This window comes from Gopherus evgoodei, unplaced genomic scaffold (assembly GCF_007399415.2).
Source record: "Gopherus evgoodei ecotype Sinaloan lineage unplaced genomic scaffold, rGopEvg1_v1.p scaffold_33_arrow_ctg1, whole genome shotgun sequence".
Taxonomy (NCBI): domain Eukaryota; kingdom Metazoa; phylum Chordata; order Testudines; family Testudinidae; genus Gopherus; species Gopherus evgoodei.
The window spans coordinates 3,038,937-3,063,384 of NW_022060005.1; the positions used below are offsets into that span (position 1 = coordinate 3,038,937).

At 49.6% G+C, this 24,448-nt stretch overlaps 1 protein-coding gene across 6 annotated transcripts in view; it reads right to left on the minus strand.

Annotated features, from left to right (window-relative positions):
- Positions 1-4,409: 4,409 nt before the first annotated feature.
- LOC115641028 (zinc finger protein 436-like) overlaps positions 4,410-24,448 on the minus strand; it is a 34,309-nt gene continuing 14,270 nt past the window's right edge. The window contains exons 1-6 of one of the 6 annotated variants that reach the window (XM_030544138.1): positions 13,946-14,252; positions 11,631-11,712; positions 10,997-11,069; positions 9,445-9,571; positions 6,500-6,613; positions 4,410-6,129 (exon numbers count right to left, since the gene is read on the minus strand). In XM_030544138.1, coding sequence (XP_030399998.1) covers positions 5,486-6,129; positions 6,500-6,613; positions 9,445-9,571; positions 10,997-11,069; positions 11,631-11,683 — 1,011 coding nt within the window. In that variant the 5' untranslated portion in view covers positions 11,684-11,712; positions 13,946-14,252 and the 3' untranslated portion in view covers positions 4,410-5,485. Of the gene's footprint in view, positions 6,133-6,499; positions 6,614-9,444; positions 9,572-10,996; positions 11,070-11,630; positions 11,713-13,945; positions 14,253-24,448 lie in introns of those variants that run through there. The other 5 variants (XM_030544136.1, XM_030544137.1, XM_030544139.1 and 2 more) reach the window with 5 other exon arrangements.

A 24,448-nucleotide genomic window follows, 5' to 3' on the forward strand; every position in this document is an offset into this window, starting at 1 on the left:
TCAGTCCTGGCTTGGAAGCTCTTCAGGGCAGGGACTGTGTCTCTTTTCTATGCTTGTATCCTCCCAGCGCGAGGGAGCCCCAGTCCCCTTTGCAGTTTCTGGGTGCTACCAGAGTTTAAAACAACAGTCATTTTCCTCCTTCCCCAGCCGTCTAGCACATATTCCCTCTTGCTGCACTTGACTCCCTAGAGATCCTAATTCCCCTAATGTATGTTGTGGACATCAGATGCCCCCAGACTGCTGCATTTGGTGACATTGTAGTTCAGGGCAGCATGTGCACCCCCCGTTTGGGGAGGCTAGCCTTGTGTCTGAAGCCCTGCCCCTTCTGCCCGAGGCCCTGCCCCGCTCAGCCTCTTCCGCCCCCCGTCTCGCTGTCCAGCCCCAAACCCTGGCCAGCCTGCTGGCGCCCAGAGCAGTCTGGAGGAGCCCCAAGCCTGGGCTATCTAGAGCAGCGCTGAGCCCAGCCGCAGCCTGGCTGCAGCGTGGAGCATTAGTGGAGGTTTGGGGAGGCTTAGCCTTCCCCAGCCTCCATTACCTGCTGCCCATGCCCCATTTCCTGACTGTGCTGAACCCCACTAGCTCACACTCACTGGTCTCAGCTTCCCTATGACTCTCTCTGCCGCTGCGCCTCTCTCTGGCGGTAAGGAGTGGCTTCCCCTGTGGCCAGAGTCTCTCCTTTCTGGGATATGGACAGTGATGGACTTACCTTCCGTGTGCCCTAGGAACCCCTTTGATACTGAGCGTCTGGCTGTGTGTGCTCCCAGTTGAGGTTAAACCCCCCAGGAGCAGGGTGTCCTGTGGATGCAAGTCTCTGGGGAGCTGACCCTGGGATTTTACTGCCTTTAAGTGGGCTGGGGTTAAAACCGCTGGCACGTTCTTTGTGAGAAATACTCTACAGATCTGTAATTCTCCCTGCTCTCACCTGTGCAGGATTTCCAGTCACAAACCTGACGGGCTCACCCGGCTGGAGCAAGGGGAAGGGGCCTGGGTCCTGGATCTCCAGAGCTCCCAGTAGAGTGCAGAGGAGGCACTGGCTAGACCATCTCTGAAACTGTGACCTAGGAAAGGAAAATCCTGGGATTCCCGTGAGCTCCCCTGATTTTGCCTCATCTCACCCAGGTCAGGATTGTGCCCAGCCACCATTGTATCCTCCTGGCAGATGTCACTCATGGGTTATCACCCGTCCTAACTGACACCTGGCAATGGCTCCCTCCTTTTCTCCTTAGGGATGTGGAAGCAAAATTGGTCGTGTTCCTCCCTGTTATCTGGAGATAAAGCTTTGAAGGATTCAACTTCTCATATTTTAGTCTCCCAAACAATTCTTCTAATTTGCTTCTTCCGAATCTCCTTTTACTCTTCCCTTTTTTGAGGTTTCTTTTCTCTCTAGCACAAAGAGTCACATGTCTGGATTATCCCTTTCATTCAAAGAGATGACAAGTCAGAGAATGAGGAAGAGAATTCTCTAGTGACATCACAGAGATCCAAAGGGAAAGTTTCCAAAAGTCCTGAACCGGTGAAGGGCAAAGTCTGTGAGAGCCAGCGCAGGTCAGAGAGGTTGCAAAAAAAGCAGTCAGGGAACAGATGTGGTCAGTTTTCTCCTAAGGGAAAAGGTGACACACACCGTGACAGCAAACATCACAGATGAGGAAGGTGAAAATCTTATGTGTTGAATGTGGGAAAAATTTCAGCAGGTCAGCCCTCTTCAGATCCAACCGAATCCACATGGGAGAAACCCCATCAGTGCCCTTACTGCAGGAAAAGCTATGGTGTCCACTCAAGTCTCACTTTCCACCAGAGAATCCACACAGGTGAGAGTGCAAAAGCAGCTTCAGGACTAGTAGGACCCTCTATAAACACCAGAAAACCCACACAGGAGAGAAACCATTCATCTGCTCCAAGTGTGGGAAAAACTTCTGGGCAAACTCAACCCTCACTATCCATTGGCGATTCCATACAGGAGGGAAGCCCTACAAATGTCCCGACTGCAGGAAAGGCTTTAGGGACAGCTCACCCCTCACTAAGGAGATGCACAAAAGAGAAATTGTGTCAGAGCCCTGTCTAGGGCTGGCTGGAAGAAACAATAGAGCTGTTGATTCCCTGCAAATATCAGTAATGTTCAACTCTCAAGTGTCTGCCCGGGAGATGGCAATAGCTGACCTGTAAACTGATTGCTAAACCGAGAGGCTCATCAAACCCCATGCAAAGGAAGAGAAGTCCCAATCGGCACTTGGCTGCAGAGCTGCTGGGTTTTTCGGTTTCCTGCCAACCAGGCATGAGAGGAGAGGCCTATTAAAAAAACCCCAACGCTTTAGATTACATTACCCAGACTTCACTAAACCCCCACTCAGCTGCCACCATTGTTTCCTTAAAAGGCCCCTCATTGCCTATGTTTCTGCTTCTGGGCATGCACACTGGTTCTCATTCTAGACCACTAAGCCCCAGTGTAATGCATGAACCAGGGGAAGATAGTTGCTCTGCTACCTAACGCACCTGGGGGAGGGCCCCTGGTCCTGGAGGTGTGCCCTGGGTGTGGGGAAAGAGCGCCCTTATAACTTTTAACCCAGCAGGTAGAGCACAGATCTGGGATGCGAGACCCCCTGTACAAGTCCCCCCATCTGGTAAAGAGAAGAGATTTGAACAGAGCACAGCCTGCTTTCAGCTGAATGACGTGACAACTGGGTGACGAGCTATTCTGAGGCAGCGCCCCCTCGATCTCCTGTTGAAGCCATTCCACTTTGGAGAACTCATGAAAGAGTCATTGGAGCAGGGGGACTGGATTGTAAATGAGTGCTCTAAACCCCTACGCTAGAGAGCCATTCTCATGCACTCTCTGGCCCATGACTCATTATTTATCCAAAGTGGAGCAGCTTCAGCATGGGAGAATGAGGGCCCCCCACCCCTGACTACTCCACAGCTCTGTGATTACAGCACTCACCTGAGCTATAGCAGATCCCTGTTCAAATCTCTTCTCACCAGCCAGGAGGGTTTCCCACATCCCCGGGAAATGAACCAACCACCAGGCTGAAAGTTACAAGGGAGTTTCTTTCTCCACAAGTGAGTTTACAAGCTGAGAAGCCCTAGCATAGACAGCTGCCTCCCTCCAGCCGACATGTGGCTGCTGAACTCCCTGAGGGGGCGGGTAAGGACTTGCTCATCTCCTGTTACATAGCTAAGGCAGGGAGCCAACTAGCAGGCCAGCTTTTGTGAATTCCATTCTGTGGGGAGCCCTGAGCACCTAATTCAAGCTTTGTGCACCCGGTGATTTTCTAGGCACGTAGTTCAGTGCAGTGATGCCCAGTGTCACAGTACCTAAGACCCTGTGGGTATCCAGCCCCCAGTGACTGCATCCCAGGCTGACATGCCCATCAGCACAGGTCTTGCAGAGGAGATCCAGGCTCAACCATGCAGACTCTTAAAAGGGGAAAATTGACTCTCTAAGTACTTGGGTTCCTGTAAGAGTGGGCCCATCCTGTCAGCCCAGCTGCATGGGTTCCACTTAAAAGCACAAACTGTTCACTCTCTGCGAGTGCTGCATGACCTCCCATCAGAGCTGATCAGCGCCCCATCAACACCATCGCTGCCCGGCCGCTGGGGAGACCACATGGGCCTGGTACAGAATCTAACAGTCAGGGACAATAACTCTGTTGGGCTGCAAGAAGCAAATTCCAGAATCAGAGCCCTCCAGCTATGAGCATGGCCCTGCAGGGAGTCCCCCTCCTGGGTACACCCAGTAGACATGAGCTCCTTTGTCTCAACTGCCGCAATGACACATGGAGAAAGAAGGAGCAGGACCCAAACCACTCAGGGCCTTAGAGATTAACCTCAGTCACTTGAATTGCTCCAGGATTCAGCTCGTAGCCAGGGCCATTGCTGGGGTGCAGCAATGTACTAGAAATGGGGCATCTGGCTGAGCTGCTGCCTTGTGTCCCAGCTGTGGTTCCCATGCATGGGTCCATGCAGAGTGCACAGTCATGGGACCTCAGAGGTCTGGCTCCCTGCTGGGTTATCTTTATGATAACCACCTGCTGGGCTCTGCACTGTTTGCTCCTGCCAGTACCACAATGCAAGGTGGGCTCAGGCCAAGCAGAAAGGACAGCAGAGGTACAGGTAGGGCTTCCAAGAAGAGGCCCAGGAGCTGGGATCTGAGGTGGGGGGAAAACACAGGGGAGAGGAAGGAGGCTGCAGCCGCCAAGGCAGGCAGTGGAGAAGCGTTTAAGCCCCAGGGCTGGGAGGGAAGGCAGGCTGCTGAGATTCCCAGGCAAGCACCCGCAGCACATGAGGTAGAAAGGCAGAGAGGAGCGATGTGTGCATCCCCGAGGCGGTGTCACAGTGGCCCAGGCCTCCCTCTCAAATCAGTGTGAGTGGAAAGGTCTCCCACTGAAAAGAAAACACAAAAAGGATTCCAGAGAGCATCTGTATGTGCAGGTTTTATTTACTGAAATAGAAACAAAAAGGTGCGACAAAGAGAGTGTTCTGGGAGAGGGAGTAACTAGCGCTGAGGAGGTGAAACGTCACCTGAAATGAGCAACGGGCATCAAAGAATCAATCCCATTCCTCAGTGAGCAGAGTGGCATCACACACAGAAAGGACAAAGATCTGGACTGTCAGTGACCCATACTAGTCACTCTAATTTTAGACATTCCAAAGAATCAGCATAATTACTGTTAAATACCCCAGTGATTTCCCCAGAGATAAATATAAGCCACACATTCCTTTCCCAACACCCACTCATCCACTGCTTGTTGCAAACCCCAAATGCACACAGGAAATGACTGGGCTCTAATTTATCTCGAAGATTCCCAGTGAGGAGCCCCCCCAGGCTATAATAATTGAATTATCCTTTTAGCCCAGGGTGTTCTGAGGTCATTTTAACCCAACATCAGAAATCAACTCTTCGGGGCTGCGACTCTGCACTGAACAACTGAAAGGCCTAAGTGCTGGTCTCAGAGCTGCTGGTGGCTCACGGGGTGGAAAGATTATTGCAGACAGTAACCGTGATCCTGGCACACAAAGCCTTGTTCCTTTCCTTCGAGCTGGTGTTCCTCTTTGCAGCAGTGAGCTGTGGCCAACCAGTGCAGAGTTATCCAGTCTCAGCACTTGATCACTTGCTAATTCAATCACCCAATTCAAACTCCCAGCAACCCGTTCCCTGCCCGTTCTTCCTCTCCTAGTCCCCCGAACATTTGATCTCTCTGGCTTCCTCCAAAAGTCTGCAAGGGAAGGGCCTCTGGGGCACCCACCCCACATGAACACCAGTAAGCGGGGGAGGCCCAGCCCACGTCCCAGAGGATGGTGCAGAGACAGGTCTCTGCCCTGAGAAAGATGGCATAGCTCAAGGAATTGGTTCGTGGAAAGGGATTTGAGTCCACAGAGATGAGTGTCTAGGGGAGTTGGGTTCTTCTTTCCCTGATCACCACCTGGCTGGCAAGAGGCCTGGCAGCCCAGCAATGAGGAAAAACTGATCAGGGGCTCTGCCTGCGGTTTGCTACAGAAAGCAGAGCCAGAGATTCACCGAGCAACCTGGAGACACCTGCAACTGCCCCCTGATCCCAGCAACAGGCAGCTGGATACTCAAGGAACTGGGAAATGCGGTATTCACTCCACCACAGGCAGGTAATTTACAGCGTCTCTCCATCAGGTGGAGTTTCTGGTGTCTAATAAGGTGCGGGCTCTGATTGAAGCTTTTCTCACATTCGTCGCACTTGTATGGTCTCTCTCCCGTGTGGATCCGCTCATGTACAACCAGGTGTGAGCTCCGACCGAAGCCTTTCCCGCAGTCAGGGCATTTAAAAGGTCTCTCACCTGTGTGGGTTCTCTGGTGTCTAATGAGGTGCGAGATGCAACTGAAGATTTTCCCGCAGTCTGTGCATATTTTCTGCATCTCTCCACTCTGCGGGACTGTGGTTTTGTTGCTATCTCTGGAACCACCCTCATGGGAAGTGGATTTACTTTGTCCCTTCCCTAAGTCCTTTCCCTTCTGCCTCTTTGATCCATTCTGACTCCCACCAGCTTCTCCCTGTGCAGGAACATTTCCTCTGGATCCTTCCGATACCATCCTGCACGGTTCCACTTGCACAGGCCCTTCCTGCTGAGGAGTCTCCTCCTCGTTCTTACACAACATCTCGTCACCTGCTGGGACAGGGAGAGAATCCAGACCAGAGTCAGTCCCCATGCTGGGGGAAAACAAACTCAGAAACAAACCAAAATAGCTGATGGGGAAATTGAAATATTAGGTTCCGAATCCCCCTAAACCCTTTCCCCGATAAGGGAAGAGTGAACCGACTCCACTTCCGTATCCCATGTGAATGCTCCGGGGGAAGGAGCTACTGCAAGGTGTCAGTTAGAATGGGTGGGAATGACAGCTGAGGACTTGCTGGCCACCCTCCTGATCTGGTTGATAATGAGGCAAAACTAGGGGAGTTCAGAGGGCCTACATGGAAATCCCAGCTGTTTCCTTCACAGATGGACGATTTACACGCTAGTTGAACCAAATCCTCACCTGTGCAGGCACCTCTCTGGATCCCCCTTTGCTCTGAGCCCTGGCGATCTGGGACCCACGTCTCTTCCCCTTGTTCCAGCTGATAGATCAAGTCAGGTCTGGACATCAGAAATCCTGCTCCAGGGGAAAATTAACCTTGTTAAGAGGAGGGTGAATTACATATTTGGGTAACAAAGCTTGAAATGTAACATTCTAGCCCAGTCAAAACTGTATAATTCCAGAGCCATCTTTTCAAAGCTGCAGGACACTACTAATGAACATAGTTAGATATTCAGAGGGGGTTCCTTTTTAAAACCCTGCCAACCTGGAATGCCCTCTAGGGTCTCCCTCCACTGGTACCCAACCTTCTCCATATGGGCTGGGGAAGTGTATAACAGACTTTGGGGCTACTGCAAACCATGATTGGTTATTGCAATTATTCTGAGCCATGAACAATTAATGGGGGACCCGAATTGAAGGGGTGCAGGGCTCCAATGGAGCATGCCCAGATGCCAGCCCCATCTCTTGTACCAAAGGTTCCCTCACGGCCTGCAATCATGGCTCTATGGCACGGGGAGGGTGGCATCTCTTTCATAGGCTGGTCCCAAGACTATTTGCTGTGAACAAAGCCAGTGACAGACTCCTCAAAGAGCTTCCTAAAAGACAAGAGAGGGCAGCTGTGTGTCCCAGAGAGCAGAGACTCCACCCACAATTGCCTTCTTTTGGACAACGAGGGTCCCAGGAGAGTCAGAGGAAAGCTGGGACCAGTGCACACAAGTGAGCAGGATTCAGTGCGTTAAGGGGTGGGAGGGAGCAGCAGCGCCGGATTAGCTTTTTGTAGGCCCGGCGCCAAACATATTTGTGGGCCCCCATTGGGGAAACAGGGCATATGATGGGGGGTGATCCACAGAGCTGGGGGTCAGTTGGGGGCAATACAGCGCAGCGGGAGTGGCCCCACTCAGCCCAGCACAAGGGCACTGTTTACAACCCCACAACTGCTAAGGCTGCCCAGCCCTGCCAGCGTGCCCCTTCCACAATGCCCAATGCCCTTCCCTTATGTCCAGCACCCCCTCACCCAGAGACCTCCCCCACAGAGCCCTATGCCTGGCACCCCCTCGCCCAGAGACCTCCCCCACAGATCTCTATGCCCAGCACCCCCTGCCCAGAGACCCCTTGCGCTGACCTCTCACCACAACTGCACATCACCCTGCACACCATACCCCCTGCCCAGCTCCCCCATCCACAGATCCCCTACTGTCCAGCACGCCCTTCACAGTCCCACCATCCCAGCTGTACAGCGCCCCATATTCCTGAGGGAATTCTGCATCAAATTCTGTGCAAAGTATTTTAAAATTCTGCAATTTTTTTTTTTTTTTACAATAAATAAATAAATGTGGAAGCTCCACCATTGCAGTGCGGAGCATAGGCCACTGGCTGCATGGAGGTGGGAGAATACCCTGCAGCCTCCCCAGCCCCCTGGGACAGGGACTTGGCAGTGAGGCTGAACCTGACCCTGACACAGCACAAAGGCCATGCCTGCCACAGAAACACCTTGGGGCCTGCCCCTTTTGCAACAGGCACACCAGATGTGGGCAGGGAGGCTCAGCCTGGAGGCAGGATCCAAGTGCAGAGGGACTTAGTGTGGGGGGATCCAGATGGGAGTAAGAGGGTTCTGTGAGGGGCAGTCTGTGTGCAGGCAGCTCAGTGGGGGATCTGGACGCACGGGGAGGTTCCAGGTGCAGGGGCAATGGGAGTCTGCAGGGGGGACCAAGTGGTTGGAGCTCAGCAGAAGGGTGTCTGGGTGCAGGGGAGGTGGGGTTCATTTGGGTGGGGGTCCAGGTGTAGGAGGTTGGGGCTCAATGGGGAGGGTGTCTGGGTGGGCTCGTCGGGGCGGTACAGATGCAGGGGAGGTGGGGCTTGTCAGGGTGAGGGCTTGATGGGCCTGCTTAACAGGTGAGCCCCAGCTGCTGCCAAGGGGATCTACATGCTGGGCCCCTGCTTCCCCTGCCCCCTTCTCTTTCCCATCCCATGCCCCTTCCCTACCACTCCATCTCCTTCCCATCCCACCCTTTCCTTCCCCCCCTGCCCCCACTTCTCCCATCCTCTTCTCTTCCCCATCCCATGCCCCTTCCCCACTGCTCCATCTCCTTCCCAGGCCTGGGGGGCAGGGGGGAAACCACCACAAGCCAGCAGAGCAGGTTGGGGCCGGGTCGCTCCACTTCCTGCCACCCCATGAGTGGAGCGACCCGGCCCCAGCCTGCTCTGCTCCCCTGGTTCCCAGCCTTGGGACTGGGTGGCAAGGGGGAACCACCCCTCAGCACTCACCGGCAGCATGGCTGGAAGCTGGCAGAGCAGAGTGGGCTGGGTCAGGGTCGCTTCGGTTCCCGCCACCCAGTGAGTGCAGGGCGGGCCCAACCCTTGCTGCAGTCCCCCCAGATGTTGCTAAGGGGAAGGGGTGGGAAGAGGTGGGGGGGCAGGGGTCAGAAGAGGCAGGGCAGGGGTAGGAGCAACTTTCCTGGCCCAGGCTGGCTGGGGCCCCATCTAACTCTGGGCTCAGTGCCATAGCGCCACTGGTGCCATGGTAAACCCGGTACTGAGCAGCAGTGTCACTGAATGCAGCAGTTCCGGGGTAAGCAGAAGTCAGGCAAACACGCTGGAGTAAGTAGGGAACCTGGTGAGTCAGAAGGAGTTAGTGTGCACTGTAATTATAGCCACTAAATCCTCTGGTATTAATGACTTGGATTGCTGTAGTACCTAGAGACCTCATGCAAGGTCCAGGGCCCTTTGTGCTAGGCACTGCACAGACAAACACAGTCCTGCCCTAGAGAAAGTAAAGTCCAGGTAGAAAGGGAGCTATGGGGCTGATCCCACTGAAATTTAAGGGACTGGGAACAACTGTGAGCAAAGGTCAATTCAGGCGATGTACAGTTCAAATTTCAACATGCCTAGGAGACAGGAATCCTTACCCAGCAAGGTCACGTTCTCATAGTTCTCCTGCATGACGTCCCTGTAGAGGGCTCGCTGACCCAAGTCCAAGAGCATCCATTCCTCCCTGGTGAAATACACAGCCACGTCCTCAAAGGTCATGGGCATCTGCATCAACAACAAGAGTCCCCTGCTCACAACCTGTTGCCCCAGCCAGAGTCTCATCAGCTCAGTTACAGGTAGAGCTGGAAAAATCCCCCTTGGCCCCAGAGAGCAGAGCCCTTTCCCTGCCAAGCAAGAGGTGCTGCTGCAGAATTAAAGCTCTCATTTCAGAGGGAAGCGAAGCTCTCAGTCTGTCCAGCTGAGATGAGGATTACAAAGGGGGGTTGGATGCTACCGTGTTTCCGCCCGCAAGGCAGCCGCCTTTGGCCCCTCTGCACTGCTCAGAGCTTCCCTGGTAGCAGCAGAAAGCTAACGAGACCTTCATTCATTTCAGAGCTGTTCTGCAGAGCCTGAGAAACTCACTAGCATCATTTGAATTTCTGTCTGTGCCTGCTACTGGTCCAATAGATCAGATCTCTATTTGTGCCTGCTAATTGCCACCCGCTGGGCCAATACATTAGATACATGCCTCTGGCAGCTGGCCCTCAAAAATGCAATCGGCTACTGCCCTCACAAGCTAATGGAGTTACTTTAGCTCAAGCAGCAGAGATCTGCATGTGGTATGGGAGTTTACCAGGCCCACCACACAGACACACATGGTAGCAAGAGATTGATATGAGAATGGAATTAAAACCTTGCTCGAAGATCCACACAAGCCACCCGTGACATATAACGGAATGTCTGGCACTGCTGTCACCGGTGCAACAGGGCTTCAGAGAGCCAGGATATCATGAAAACAAATGCTCTTCCCAACCAGTCTGGAAGATAAGAAATGATTCGGCCTGGGCCCCCACACGCTGCTGCACTGCTTTTCCCAGCCTGCCAACAGGCAGCTCCGGAGTAATCTCTGCTGGCCAATTCCAGGCTGCCCTTCAGAGCTCTGGGGGCATTTGAGAAATGCATCAGAAACTCTCTGCTGTTGCTGCTGCCCCCTGTGAAAGTCCGTGCAGTAGCAGAAGCTGCACAGGAGTTATTCATTGTGGGGGTAGGGGAAATGCCCCAGAACTGGAAGTTCAAAAAGGGATCGGATAGCAGAGATTCCCATGCAGACTGCTTCAGACCTCATTGTGCGGCTACTAGATAAGAGACAGATCCTGGAAATGGAGCCCACGAGTATGGTCTGTGGTCAGCTTCCCAGGAGGAATTCCAGTAGCTGATCATGGGAAAAAGGGCTGGTTGCCCCCTTTCCTCTTTGTATTAACCTTTGGCTAGGAAGCTTAGGGCTGTGGCTAGCAGGAGTCCGATACGTTTTTCAGTGCCTGGACACGTGGCTTGATTCTTGGTCCACAGATGGGGGAATTCCCCCTGTTCTCTAGAGTCCCAGCAGATTTGTCACAATCTATCCCCACCTCCCACTCCCGCCTCCTGCGTATGCCCTGCTTTCTCCCTGTCCAGCGCAAACCCTGCGGCAGTTCCCTGGAAATCTCCTACCTGAAAACGCTGTGCTAAAGCCATTTTGCTTCTGGGATGACGTGGCTGGACTGGACGGATGTTATTCTGCAGCCTGCCAGGGAGAGAGGTGATTGGGGAGGCGTCAGAGGGGGCTTCAGTCCACTTCACACCTTGACTCCCCCCAAGTTTGTCTCCTGCACACAGAGGTTCTGACTCTGCAGTGCTGGGAAAGTCTGTAGTCACTTTGTTACAGCACAGACCTGCCCCCTCCTACCAGGACTGAGACATCTTTAAACCTCCCAGTATCTGAGTCTGTGAACCAAATGCTAGAAATGAGCCAAATCAAAGGAGTTGCTTGTTTTGGAGGATTCCCCTGAGGGCACCATGTTCCCTCAGCAGGCAGGGGGCGCAGGCAGAGGCAGGAACTGCTTTTTCCTCTCTCCTTGTCCCCAGGAAAGTCAGTCTGCCCAGGGGTGCTGCAGTGAATGGAGCTGCCATTATGCCCATGATTTTTGCTTCTCTTTCAAAGCACCACGCTAAGGAAGGCATGAATTCTGGCCTGTGAGTGCTTGCTGCAATTTCTGCTTTTTTAGCCTGGAGAAACTGCCAGCCTTGGACGAAGGCAAAGGACAGATGGGGAGGCAGCTTTAGAAGGGTGAAAGGGAAATCTTACAGATATTGCATCCTCCGGTTGTCCTCATTCATCCAGTAGCAATTTTGTGGCATGTATTTCTCACATCAGATCAGTCTCTTCTCTTTTGAGCAAAGAGGGAAACCTGTCTTAGTTAGCTCCACAAGTTATGAGGCCTTAATTTGTTATGTTTCAATGAACAGTCCCTCTTATCAGAGTCATAAATTCCAAGGCCAGAAAGGATCATCTAGCCTGACCTCCTGTGTAACGCAGGCCACAGAACTTCCTCCAAAATAACTCCTAGAGCAGAGTTTTTAGATAAAACACCCAGTCTGGATGTAAAAACGGTCAGTGACGGAGAATCCACCATCACTGATGGTTGTTCCAATGATTAATTACTCTTACTGTTAAAAATATACACCTCCTTTCCAGTCTAAATTTGTCTAGCTTCAACTTCCAGCCATTGGATCATCTTATATCTTTCTCTGCTAGACTGAAGAGTCCATTATTAAATATTTGATCCCCATATAGGTAAGAACAACTGCCCTATTGTGCTTCTATAGGTGCACAGGCAAGACCTCATGGGATTTCTCTTCCTTATGTGCACATACACACACCCGATATCAGAACCCAAGCCAAATCTACTTGTTTTTAACTCTAGACGTGTCAGTGCGTCTCCTCTCTCCTGTTTTTGCTGGGCAGCTGGATGAACGATGCCCAGGTATACTGGGGCTGGCTGGGTGATGTCCAGGTATATCAGGAATTTCCCCAGCTTCTTATTGTAGAGAAGAGCTTTGTTGAATCAGGGAGGAAAATATGTCTGTCTGATTGAGTGCTTGGGGTTAAACTGATTTAAAAACTGTTTCAACTTTCCTAAATAAATAAAATCAAAATCCCCTCTGCTTTCAGTCAAGTCACTAAGATATCATGAGGGTGGGGTGCTAAGAATACTCAATCGGATTTCATTTACGATCTCACTTGCATGTTACAAGACTACTGGTTCTACAGTTGTCTGTATATCTTTTAGGCAATTTAAAGTACATAAGACTGACATGTATATGCACCCCCCCACACTCCTGTGCCCCCAAAACATTCCAGATCTCTTCTAGTGATTAAATTCCTAAACACATTCTCCTTTCCTTTTATAAGTCACAATTAAAAACAAAATGGCTCATCTAAGCTATAGCTCTGCAGCGGACGGCAGCCAGATTTGGCCAAGTGGCAAGTTTGAGAAAGTTCTAATCAAGTCTTATTGTCCCTATTTATTAACACTAATAAAATGCTGTTGGGAAAGGTGACGGGCTCACATTACGGCCCATTTGGATGAAATCTGAAAGCCCTCTCTCTTCCCAGAAAAAGATTTTTTTTAAAAAGATCACACGTCATGAGAGCGTCAAATAGAGACCTAGTTAAAGAAACAGTGGTGTTGTAGCCATGTGTGTCCCAGGATACTAGAGAGACAAGGTGGGGGAGGGAATATCTTTTATTAGACCAACTTCTGTTGGAGAGAGAGACAAGCTTTCAGGGCTCACCCAGAGCTCTGCTCCAGGTCTGGGAAACTTACTCAGAGTGTCACAGCTAAATACAAGATGGAGCTAGGGTGACCAGATAGCAAGGGTGACAAATCGGGACGGGGGGTTGGGGTAATAGGCACCTATATCAGACAAAGCCCCAAATATTGGAACTGTCCCTATAAAATCAGGAGCTCTGGTCACCCTAGATAGAGCAGACTGTTTAGCACATGTAGTTCTGTGTATATCTGTATAGATATTAACTACTTATGTGAAACAATCTGTTCCACCTTGTATTTAGCTGTGATGCTCTCGAGTTCATTCCCTGCCCTGAAGAAGAGCTTCTGGTGAGCCGGAAAGCTTGCCTCTCTCACTTGCCTTGGCTCTTCAGAGAAACACAGACATTTTGGAAGCACAAATACTTCTCCAGCAGCTGAATGCCCAGGAGCCTTTTGTCCCCCAGACATCTAGAGCTCGTGTGATTCACTTTGTGCAGCTGACAAATGCACAGAAAGGGCCCTGAGCCTTCCCAGGGATCTATCCCATTAGTTACAGGGAAGAGGGTTGGTGTGGAAATGTTTATACAAGTCACTTTAGACCTGACACGTTTGACACAGCAAACCCACCCCTATCCGCACTGGCATACTGGGGAGATTTACCTAGCGCTGCAGAGGGCAAGTGGCCCCTCCTGGCTTGTCTAGGGGCCTAGATCTTTAAAACACAGAACCCCCAAGACTCCCTCCCCCCCGCCAGGTATTTCTCCCATCGCGCAGCTTCCCAGGGACCGTTGGTGCAGAGTCACTTTCCTGCCCGGCCCCAGCCCTTCCCCCGGGTCTCTCCCCTCACCTGCAGGCTCCGGCTCAGGGGCTGGTGTCGGCAGAGCCCGGGGCTGCCCCAGGGACTGGTTCCAGCGCCCGGAGAGAGTGCCCCGGCTTGGCACAGAGCGGGGTTAGTGCAGGTCTCTCCTTTGCAGCAGCGGCTCAGCCCGGACTCCCTGTCACAACAAGGGAAGGAAGCAGCAGCAGCAACAACTTGACCCAGGAAGTTCGCCAGAGCCAGAGCAAGACAACGCGTCCCGCTTCCCCTCTTTAACAGCGGCCCTCTGGTGGCAGCAACTGACAAAACGACCAGAGCCGGGGGTGCCCCCCAGCATTGCCCTGGAGTTTCCAGGACCTGAAGAGTCATCGTTCAGTACAGAGTATGTCACGTGATTAAACCTCCAGGCTTACTCTAACCAAAAGGGCAGCGCTAAATAAGCCAGAGACAGGTACAGAATTGGGCTTCACACAGGAATGGCACTGAATTAACTCACAGGGCTTGTCTGGAGGGGACATGAAATCCAGTTAGCTACAGGTGTGAATTTAAAGCACATTAAACCCCTTTATGACTATGGTCAGTCACAGAGAAGAATGCTTCATTTACTTCCTGTGCGGAGAAGTTCTACACTGAATTCCAAATAGGTTTAGGCCAGGGCTTGTCTCTATGGGAAAGCTTTGCATTGACTCATCCATTACATGACCAGGAGGGACAATTGTGATTGCCTAGTCCCACTTCCTCTATAACACAAGCCATAGAACTCCCTTGAATTAATTCCTGCTTGAACTAGAACTTGTTTATAGAATCAGAGAATCACAGAATATTAGGGTTGCAACAGACCTCAGGAGGTCATCTAGTCCAATTCCCTGCTCAAAGCAGGACCAACACCAACTAAATCATCCCAGCCAGGCCTTTGTCAAGCCAGGTCTTAAAACCTCTAAGGAGAGAGATTCCACCACCTCCCTAGATAGCCCATTCCAGTGCTTCACCACCCTCCCAGTGAAACAGTGTTTCCAAATGTCAAACCTAGACCTCCCACACTGCAACTTGAGACCATTGCTTCCTGTTCTGTCATCTGCCACCACTGAGAATAGCAGAGCTCCATCCTCTTTGGAACCCGCCTTCAGGTAGTTGAAAGCAGCTATCAAATCCCCACTCACTCTTCTCTTCTGCAGACTAAATAACCCCAGTTCCCTCAGCCTCTTCTCGTAAGTCATGTGCCGCAGCCAGGGCCAGCTCTAACTTTTTTGCCACCCCAAGCGCGCGCGCGCACACGCACACACACACACACATGCACAAAGCACGACCCCACCGAACCAAAACCACCCCCCTACCCGCAGCGCCACCCAATCGAACCAAAATGAAAATCAACCCCGCCGCCCCGGAGTGCCTCCTCACTGAACCAAAGCCAAAAGCAACAAAAAAACCCAATGCCACCCTGCCAAACCCAAAACACTTCCCTAAGATCACCTTGCTGAACCAAAAAGAAAAATCAACCCCCCTCAAGCACTGCCCCACCAAACCAAAAACAACAAAAAAAAACCCAGCGCTGCCCCGCCGAACCAAAAAGAAAATCAACTCCATTCCCCCCCTAGAATGTTGCCTCGCCAAACCAAAAAAAAACACCCCTGAGCGCCACCCCACCAAACCAAGATTGGCCGCCCTTTATAAGGTGCCGCCCCAAGCATGTGCTTGGTCGGCTGGTGCCTGGAGCCAGCCCTGGCCTCAGCCCCCGAATCATTTTCGTTGCCCTTTGCTGGACTGTCTCCAATTTGTCCACATCCCTTCTGTAAATGCAATATTCCAGGTGTGGCCTCACCAGTGCTGAATAGAGGGGAACAATCACTTGTCTCAATCTGCAGGCAATGGTCCTACTAATACAGCCCAATATGTTGTTGGCCTTCTTGGCAACAAGGGCACACTGCTTAGTTTCATCTGCAGACTTGGTGCGGGTGCAATTAATGCCATCATCCAGATCATTAATAAAGATGTTGAACAAAACCGGCCCCAGGACCAACCTTTGGGGCACTCCACTTGATACTGGCTGCCAACTGGACATAGAGCCATTGACCATATCCATTGAGCCTGGCAATCTAGCTAGCTTTCTATCCAATTTATAGTCCATTCATCCAGCCCGTACTTCTTTAACTTGCTGGCAAGACCATGGTAGACCGTATCAAAAGCTCTGCTAAAGTCAAGATATATCACATCCATTGCTTTCCCCACATCCACAGAACCAATTATCTCATCACTGCTGGTTACTTCTAGCAGCAGGCAGTGCTCCACCGCTGTTGCGAACCCTCCTGCTGTGGTAAAAGATAACCGTTATGCTCTTCTTGATACAGGAGAGAAGGAATCACCCCCAACAGTTAAGGAGGTGAAGCCTCGTACCCCTAAGGCTGGGAAGTCTGCTGCCACCACTAATAGAAACGTAGGGTAGTGGTGGTTGGAGACTCTCTGCTGAGGGGGACGGAGACACCCATCTGTCGCCCTGACTGTTCATCCCGGGAGGTATGCTGCCTGCCAGGGGCCCGTATCTGAGATGTTACAGAGGCATTGTCGAGGATTATCCTGCCTTCTGACTACTACCCCATGCTACTCATCCATGTGGGCACAAATGATACTGCGAGGTGTGACACTGAGCAGATCAAGAGTGACTACAGGCTCTGGGAGTACAGGTTAAGGAGTTTGGAGCGCAGGTGGTATTCTCTTTGATTCTTCCTGTTGAAGGTAAGGGTCCGGGCAGAGACAGATGCATTGTGGAGGTGAATGCCTGGCTGCAAAGATGGTGTCGCCAGGAGGGCTTTGGCTTCCTCGACCACGGGATGCTATTCGAGGAAGGACTGCTAGGAACAGATGGTGTTCACCTTTCGAAGAGGGGAAAGGCCTTATTTGTGCACAGACTGGCTAACCTAGTAAGGAGGGCTTTAAACTAGGTTCGACGGGGACAGGTGAGCAAAGCCCACAGGTAAGTGGAGAACAAGATCTGGGAGATGGGTTGGAAACAGGAGGGAGCACAGGCTATAATGGCAGAGAGGAAGGAGGGTCAGGGCAAAGCTGGGAGGCAAGATCAAACCAGTATCTTAGATGCCTATATACAAATGCAAAAAGTATGGGTAATAAGCAGGAAGAACTGGAAGTGCTAATAAATAAATACAACTATGATATTATTGGCATTACTGAAACTTGGTGGGATAATACACACGACTGGAATGTTGATGTGGATGGGTATAGTTTGCTCAGGAAGAATAGACAGGGGAAAAAGGGAGGAGGTGTTGCCTTATATATTAAAAATGTACACACTTGGACTGAGGTGGAGATGGACATAGGAGACGGAAGTGTGGAGAGTCTCTGGGTTAGGCTAAAAGGGGTAAAAAACACAAGTGATGTCGTGCTGGGAGTCTACTACAGGCCACCTAATCAGGTGGAAGAGGTGGATGAGGCTTTTTTCAAACAACTAACAAAATCATCCAAAGCCCAAGATTTGATGGTGATGGGGGACTTCAACTATCCAGATATATGTTGGGAAAATAACACCACGGGGCACAGACTATCTAATAAGTTCCTGGACTGCATTGCAGACAACTTTTTATTTCAGAAAGTTGAAAAAGCTACTAGGGGGGAAGCTGTTCTAGACTTGATTTTAACAAATAGGGAGGAACTTGTTGAGAATTTGAAAGTAGAAGGAAGCTTGGGTGAAAGTGATCATGAAATCATAGAATTTGCAATTCTAAGGAAGGGTAGAAAGAAGTACAGCAGAATAGAGACAATGGATTTCAGGAAGGCGGATTTTGGTAAGCTCAGAGAGCTGATAGGTAAGGTCCCATGGGAATTAAGACTGAGGGGAAAAACAACTGAGGAAAATTGGCAGTTTTTCAAAGGGACTCTATTAAGGGCCCAAAAGCAAGTTATTCCGATGGTTAGGAAAGATAGAAAATGTGGCAAAAGACCACCTTGGCTTAACCACGAGATCTTGCGTGACCTACAAAATAAAAAGGCGTCATATAAAAATGGAAACTAGGTCAGATTACAAAGGATGAATATAGGCAAATAACACAGGAATGCAGAGGCAAGATTAGAAAAGCAAAGGCACAAAATGAACTCAAACTAGCTATGGGAATAAAGGGAAACAAGAAGACTTTTTATCAATACATTAGAAGCAAGAGGAAGACCAAGGACAGGGTAGGCCCACTGCTCAATGAGGAGGGGGAAACAGTAACGGGAGACTTGGAAATGGCAGAGATGCTTAATGACTTCTTTGTTTCAGTCTTCACTGAGAAGTCTGAAGGAATGTCTAGTATAGTGAATGCTTACGGGAAGAGGGTAGGTTTAGAAGAGAAAATAAAAAAAGAGCAAGTAAAAAATCACTTAGAAAAGTTAGATGCCTGCAAGTCACCAGGGCCTGATGAAATGCATCCTAGAATACTCAAGGAGTTAATAGAGGAGGTATCTGAGCCTCTAGCTATTATCTTTGGGAAATCATGGGAGACGGGGGATATTCCAGAAGACTGGAAGGGGGCAAATATAGTGCCCATCTATAAAAAGGGAAATAAAAACAACCCAGGAAACTACAGACCAGTTAGTTTAACTTCTGTGCCAGGGAAGATAATGGAGCAGGTAATTAAAGAAATCATCTGCAAACATTTGGAAGATGGTAAGGTGATAGGGAATAGCCAGCATGGATTTGTAAAGAACAAATCGTGTCAAACTAATCTGATAGCGTTCTTTGATAGGATAACGAGCCTTGTGGATAAGGAAGAAGCGGTGGATGTGATATACCTAGACTTTAGTGAGGCATTTGATACGGTCTCGCATGATATTCTTATAGATAAACTAGGAAAGTACAATTTAGATGGGGCTACTATAAGGTGGGTGCATAACTGGCTGGATAACCATACTCAGAGAGTAGTTGTTAATGGCTCCCAATCCTGCTGGAAAGGTATAACAAGTGGGGTTCCGCAGGGGTCTGTTTTGGGACCGGTTCTGTTCAATATCTTCATCAACGATTTAGATGTTGGCATAGAAAGTACGCTTATTAAGTTTGCAGACGATACCAAACTGGGAGGGATTGCAACTGCTTTGGAGGACAGGGTCAAAATTCAAAATGATCTGGACAAATTGGAGAAATGGTCTGAGGTAAACAGGATGAAGTTCAATAAAGATAAATGCAAAGTGCTCCACCTAGGAAGGAACAATCAGTTTCACACATACAGAATGGGAAGAGACTGTCTAGGAAGGAGTATGGCAGAAAGAGATCTAGGGGTCATAGTAGACCACAAGCTTAATATGAGTCAACAGTATGATACTGTTGCAAAAAAAGCAAATGTGATTCTGGGATGCATTAACAGGTGTGTTGTAAACAAGACACGAGAAGTCATTCTTCCGCTTTACTCTGTGCTGGTTAGGCCTCAACTGGAGTATTGTGTCCAGTTCTGGGCACCGCATTTCAAGAAAGATGTGGAGAAATTGGAGAGGGTCCAGAGAAGAGCAACAAGAATGATTAAAGGTCTTGAGAACATGACCTATGAAGGAAGGCTGAAGGAATTGGATTTGTTTAGTTTGGAGAAGAGAAGACTGAGAGGGGACATGATAGCAGTTTTCAGGTATCTAAAAGGGTGTCATCAGGAGGAGAGAGAAAACTTGTTCACCTTAGCCTCCAATGATAGAACAAGAAGCAATGGGCTTAAACTGCAGCAAGGGAGATTTAGGTTGGACATTAGGAAAAAGTTCCTAACTTTCAGGGTAGTTAAACACTGGAATAGATTGCCTAGGGAAGTTGTGGAATCTCCATCTCTGGAGATATTTAAGAGTAGGTTAGATAAATGTCTATTAGGGATGGTCTAGACAGTATTTGGTCCTGCCATGAGGGCAGGGGACTGGACTCGATGACCTCTCGAGGTCCCTTCCAGTCCTAGAGTCTATGAGTCTATGAGTCTATGAGAAGGCAATCAGGTTGGTCAGGCATGACTTGCCCTTGGTGAATCCATGTTGACTGTTCCTGATCACCTTCCTCTCCTCCAAGTGCTTCAAAATGGATTTCTTGAGGACCTGCTCCAGGATTTTGCTGGGGACTGAAGTGAGGCTGACTGGTCTGTAGTTCCCGAGGTTCTCTTTCTTCCCTTTTAAAAATATGGGCACTATATTTGCCTTTTCCAATCGTCCAGGACCTCCTCCAATTGCTACTAATTTTCAAAGATAACAGCCAATGGCTCTTGCCATCACATCAGCCAACTCCCTTGGCACTCTTGGATGCATTAGATCTGGACCCATGGTGCAAATCTTGTGCATGTCCAGCTTTTCTAAATAGTCCTTAATCTGTTCTCTCACTTCTGAAGGCTGCTCACCTCCTCCCCATACTGTGTTGCTCAGTGCAGCAGTCTGGGAGCTGATCTTGTCTGTGAAAACCAAGGCAAAAAAAAGCATTGATAACTTCAGCTTTTTCCACATCATGTGTCACTGGGTTCCCTCCCCCATTCAGTAAGGGGCCCACACTTTCCTTGACTTTCTTCTTGTTGCTACCATACCTGTAGAAACCCGTCTTGTTGCCCTTCACATCCCTTGCTAGCTGCAACTCCAATTGTGCCTTGGCCTTTCTGATTACACCCGTGTATGCTCTAGCAATATTTTTATACTCCTCCCTAGTCATATGTCAAAATTTCTACTTCTTGTAAGCTTCCTTTTTCAATTTAAGCTCACTGAAGATTTCACTGTTAAGCCAAGCTGGTCGCCTTCCATATTTGCTAATCTTTCTGCATATTGGGATGGTTTGTTCCTGCACCCTCAAAAAGGGCTTCTTTAAAATACACCTGGACTCCTTTCCCACTCATAACAGCCTCCCAAGGGATCCTGCCCATCAGTTCCCTAAGGGAGTCAAAGTCTGGTTTTCTGAAGTCTAGGGTCTGTATTTTGCTACTCTCCTTTCTTCCTTTTCTCAGGATCCTGAACTCAACCATCTCATGGTCACTGCTGCTTAGGTTGCCACCCACTTCTTCTGCCCCTACCAATTCTTCCCTGTTTGCAAGCAGCAGGTCAAGAGGAACACAGCCCCATGTTGGTTCCTCCAGCACTTGTATCAGAAAGTTGTCCCTAACACTGTTTAAAAACTTCCTGGATTGTCTGTGCATTGCATTTATGCCTTTGTTCACCACAATGAAGAGCCCTCCTGTATCACACTTCTGTTCTCCACATAGGTACCTCTAGACTATGAGCAAGACAGCCCTTCCCTTTGCAAAGCAAAATCGACCCCAGGAGCTCACTCTGTCACTGTACAGCTTGTTTTCCAGTCCTTTAATTGTTCTCTGAACGCAACAGTGTCCAGCAGTGGTCATGCCACAGCCAAATACAGAGGTAACATAACCTCCCTATTCTTTCTGGATATTCCTGTTTATGCATCCAAGGATTGCATTGCCCTTTTGGCCACAGCCTTGCCCTGGGAGCTCAGGTTCAGCTGATTATCCTCCAGTCCCACAAGTCTTTTTTTAGAGTCCCTGCTTCCCATGATAGAGTGCCCGATCCTGCAAGTGTGGCCTGTATTCTTTGTTTCTAGATTCATAACTCTGCATTTGACCATATTAAACCATAAATCGTTTGCTTGTGCCCAGCTCACCAAGCAACTCAGACTGCTCTGTCAGCAACCTGTCCCCTATGTAATTTCCCCACCCCCCAACACACACACACAGTGCAATCTGCAAACTTTATCAATGATACTTTTCATTTTTCTTCCAGCTCACTGATAAAAATGTGAAATAGTGTAAGGCCAAGAACTGATGCCTGCAGGGTACCCTCTCAGGGAAGGTTCCTCATTTACAATTCTGAGACCTGTCCGTTAGCCAGTTTTTAATCCATTTGCTTTGTGCCATACTGTTTTGTTTTAATCATTCCAGTTTCTTTTGCAAAGTAAGCCTGGGTGTGAATTTAAAGGACAAGAACGATTTCACATTAACTCTCCATGTGGTTAACAATGAAATTGTCAACACAGAGAGCTATTATAGAGTAATTATTCCCACCTATTTCACCCATGAACAAGCCCTTAGTTTATATTAGTGCAGCCCCCTTGTAATCTGTAGCAATTTAGCTGTGTGTAAACTAAGCCAGAGAAATGTGGCCACGTCCAGACTACCTGCCGTATCGGCGGGTTAAAATCGATTGCTCGGGGATCGATATATCACGTCTAATCTAGACACGATATATCGATCCCCAAGCTCGCTTATACCGATTCCAGAACTCCATCAACCCCAACGGAGTTGCGGAATCGACAGGGGGAGCCGCCAACATCGATCCCGCGCAGTGTGGACGGGTGAGTAATCCGATCTTAGATATTCAACTTCAGCTACGTTATTCACGTAGCTGAAGTTGCGTATCTAAGATCGATTCCCCCCCCCTAGTGTGGACCAGCCCTGCGATGCAGGGCTCCCAGCAGCCTCTCTTTGGCTAGGTTCCCATGTCCCTTTTATTGTCAGGATTCTCCAGACAACTCTAGTCCCACTGGACTCCCACCTCCAGGAAGCTCCTTAGATCCATTCAGGACAGCTGGGTTTTCAAGGGTCCCCTTAAGGAGCCTTCAGCCTGGCTGGAAGGAAGGGCCTGCATGGCAAGGTTTTTTCATCACACTAGTGTAGATCCAGAACTGGAGAGGTGTGGGATGAGAAATGTGACTGGGTGGGAGAACGGGTAGAGCTCTTTCCCCTTGAGATGAAAAGTTAGAGGACAGAAGAACAGGTGGGAATAGAACTTAGGAGTCCTGCCTCCCAGTCACCCCTGGCTGCCTGAGAATGAATTTACTTGTCTCCCATCCATGCTGAAGCATGGTTACCTCAGCTAGAGCCTGATTGAATGTCACATATACCCTGCAAAGATCCTCAAGGAGACGCTCCTTTGTCCCCCTGCAAAACCCCTGATCAGTCCCTTCACACACACAGTAAGGAGACAGCTGCCTTTGCAGTTCCCAAGTGTAGACCCATGTACAACCTGGGTGGATCCAGCAGGAGGAACTCAAGGGCTGGGGGCCTGTACTGAGTGCCTAGGGGTCTCCGCCCTCCTTGGTCCTGCCACAACACTATCACAAGGGAACAAAGAGCAGTAGGATGTGAAAACTAGGGTGCAAGCAGGACCAAGAACTGGAATTTGAGGGTGGGGGGACACAGCAGGGAAGGGGAAGGCAATGAGAAGAGGCTGCAGCAGCCACCTCCTACCTTGACTAAGGACTGGTCTACACTACAGGGGAAAATCAATCTCAGATACACAACTTCAGCTACATGAATAACGTAGCTGAAGTTGAAATATCTAAGATCGAATTACTCACCGTCCTCACGGCACGGGATTGATGTCCGCGGCTCCCCATGTTGACTCCGCAACTCCGAGTTGGTGGAGTTCCAGAATCGATATAAGTGCATTCGGGGATCAATATATCGTGTCTAGATGAGATGCGATATATCGGTCCCCGAGCAATCGATTGCTACCCGCCAATACGGCGGGTAGTGAAGACGTAGCCTAAGATGTAGAGGAGCATTTTAGGCACAGAGGTGTGCATGTGCCGGGATGTGTGTGTGTCTGAGATGGTGGGGGAAAGTATAGGCACAAAGGAAAGAAAAGCCAACATATGAGGGGAGAAAAGGAGCTGGATACCACTGTAATGAAAGCACCAGAGTATACAAGTGAAGAGGACTGCTGGGTAGTAGTAGTGGGAGGGGAAGAGGAAAAATCAGACTGCAACCAGTTTCTAAATATACAAATTTTATTAATCACAAGAGGCATCATGAAGAGTGACCTCAGGACGGATCTGGAAGAGGGAGCAAAGGGTTCCCCTGAAAGAGGCTCTGTACAGCAAAGAAACAATAACCTCGTTCATCACATTCCATGAGCAGCATATTCTCACAGCCACAGCTTCTCTGCATACTAGTCAGCAAAAGCTGTAGTCCTCCTCAAGGGCACTGAGAAGTTCTGAGGGGCAGTGACTGTGACCAACAGCCATTCTGAAAGTAGATATTCAGAGGAATCAGAATAATTGCTCTTATTGAAATAACTTAGGTATTTCCTCATATAAATATAAGCCAAAGTCCTCCCCTCCCACCCTCTACAGATTTAATTTGTTGCAAATTCCATAGTACACACAGAGAAGGACTTTAAAGTTGATCTATAATTTCTCTGGAAGATTCCCAGTTAGGTAGAGCCCCAGGTTATTCATTAGTTACCCCTTTAGTTCACTGTGCTCTGATGTGGTCTCAACTGAACATCAGAAACAGCAAACTGGCTAAGGCTGCAACTCTGAATTCGGAGAGAAGAGTTTGACAGCTTCAGGGATCGTCCGATCACTGCAGACTAACTTCAGGCCCTGCGCTGCCTAGCACAAGGTACCTTCCCTTGTTCTCTTCATGCCACCCACAGCTCCTCTGTGCAGTAACGAACTATAACCAACTAGCATAGAGTGTTCTCAAGTTTCAGCCCCATATCACTGGCCGATTCAAATCCTTCTGCCCGCCCACCATCTTCCTTTTGCTCAAAAACATGGTTTCCTCTACACTTCATCCATACATC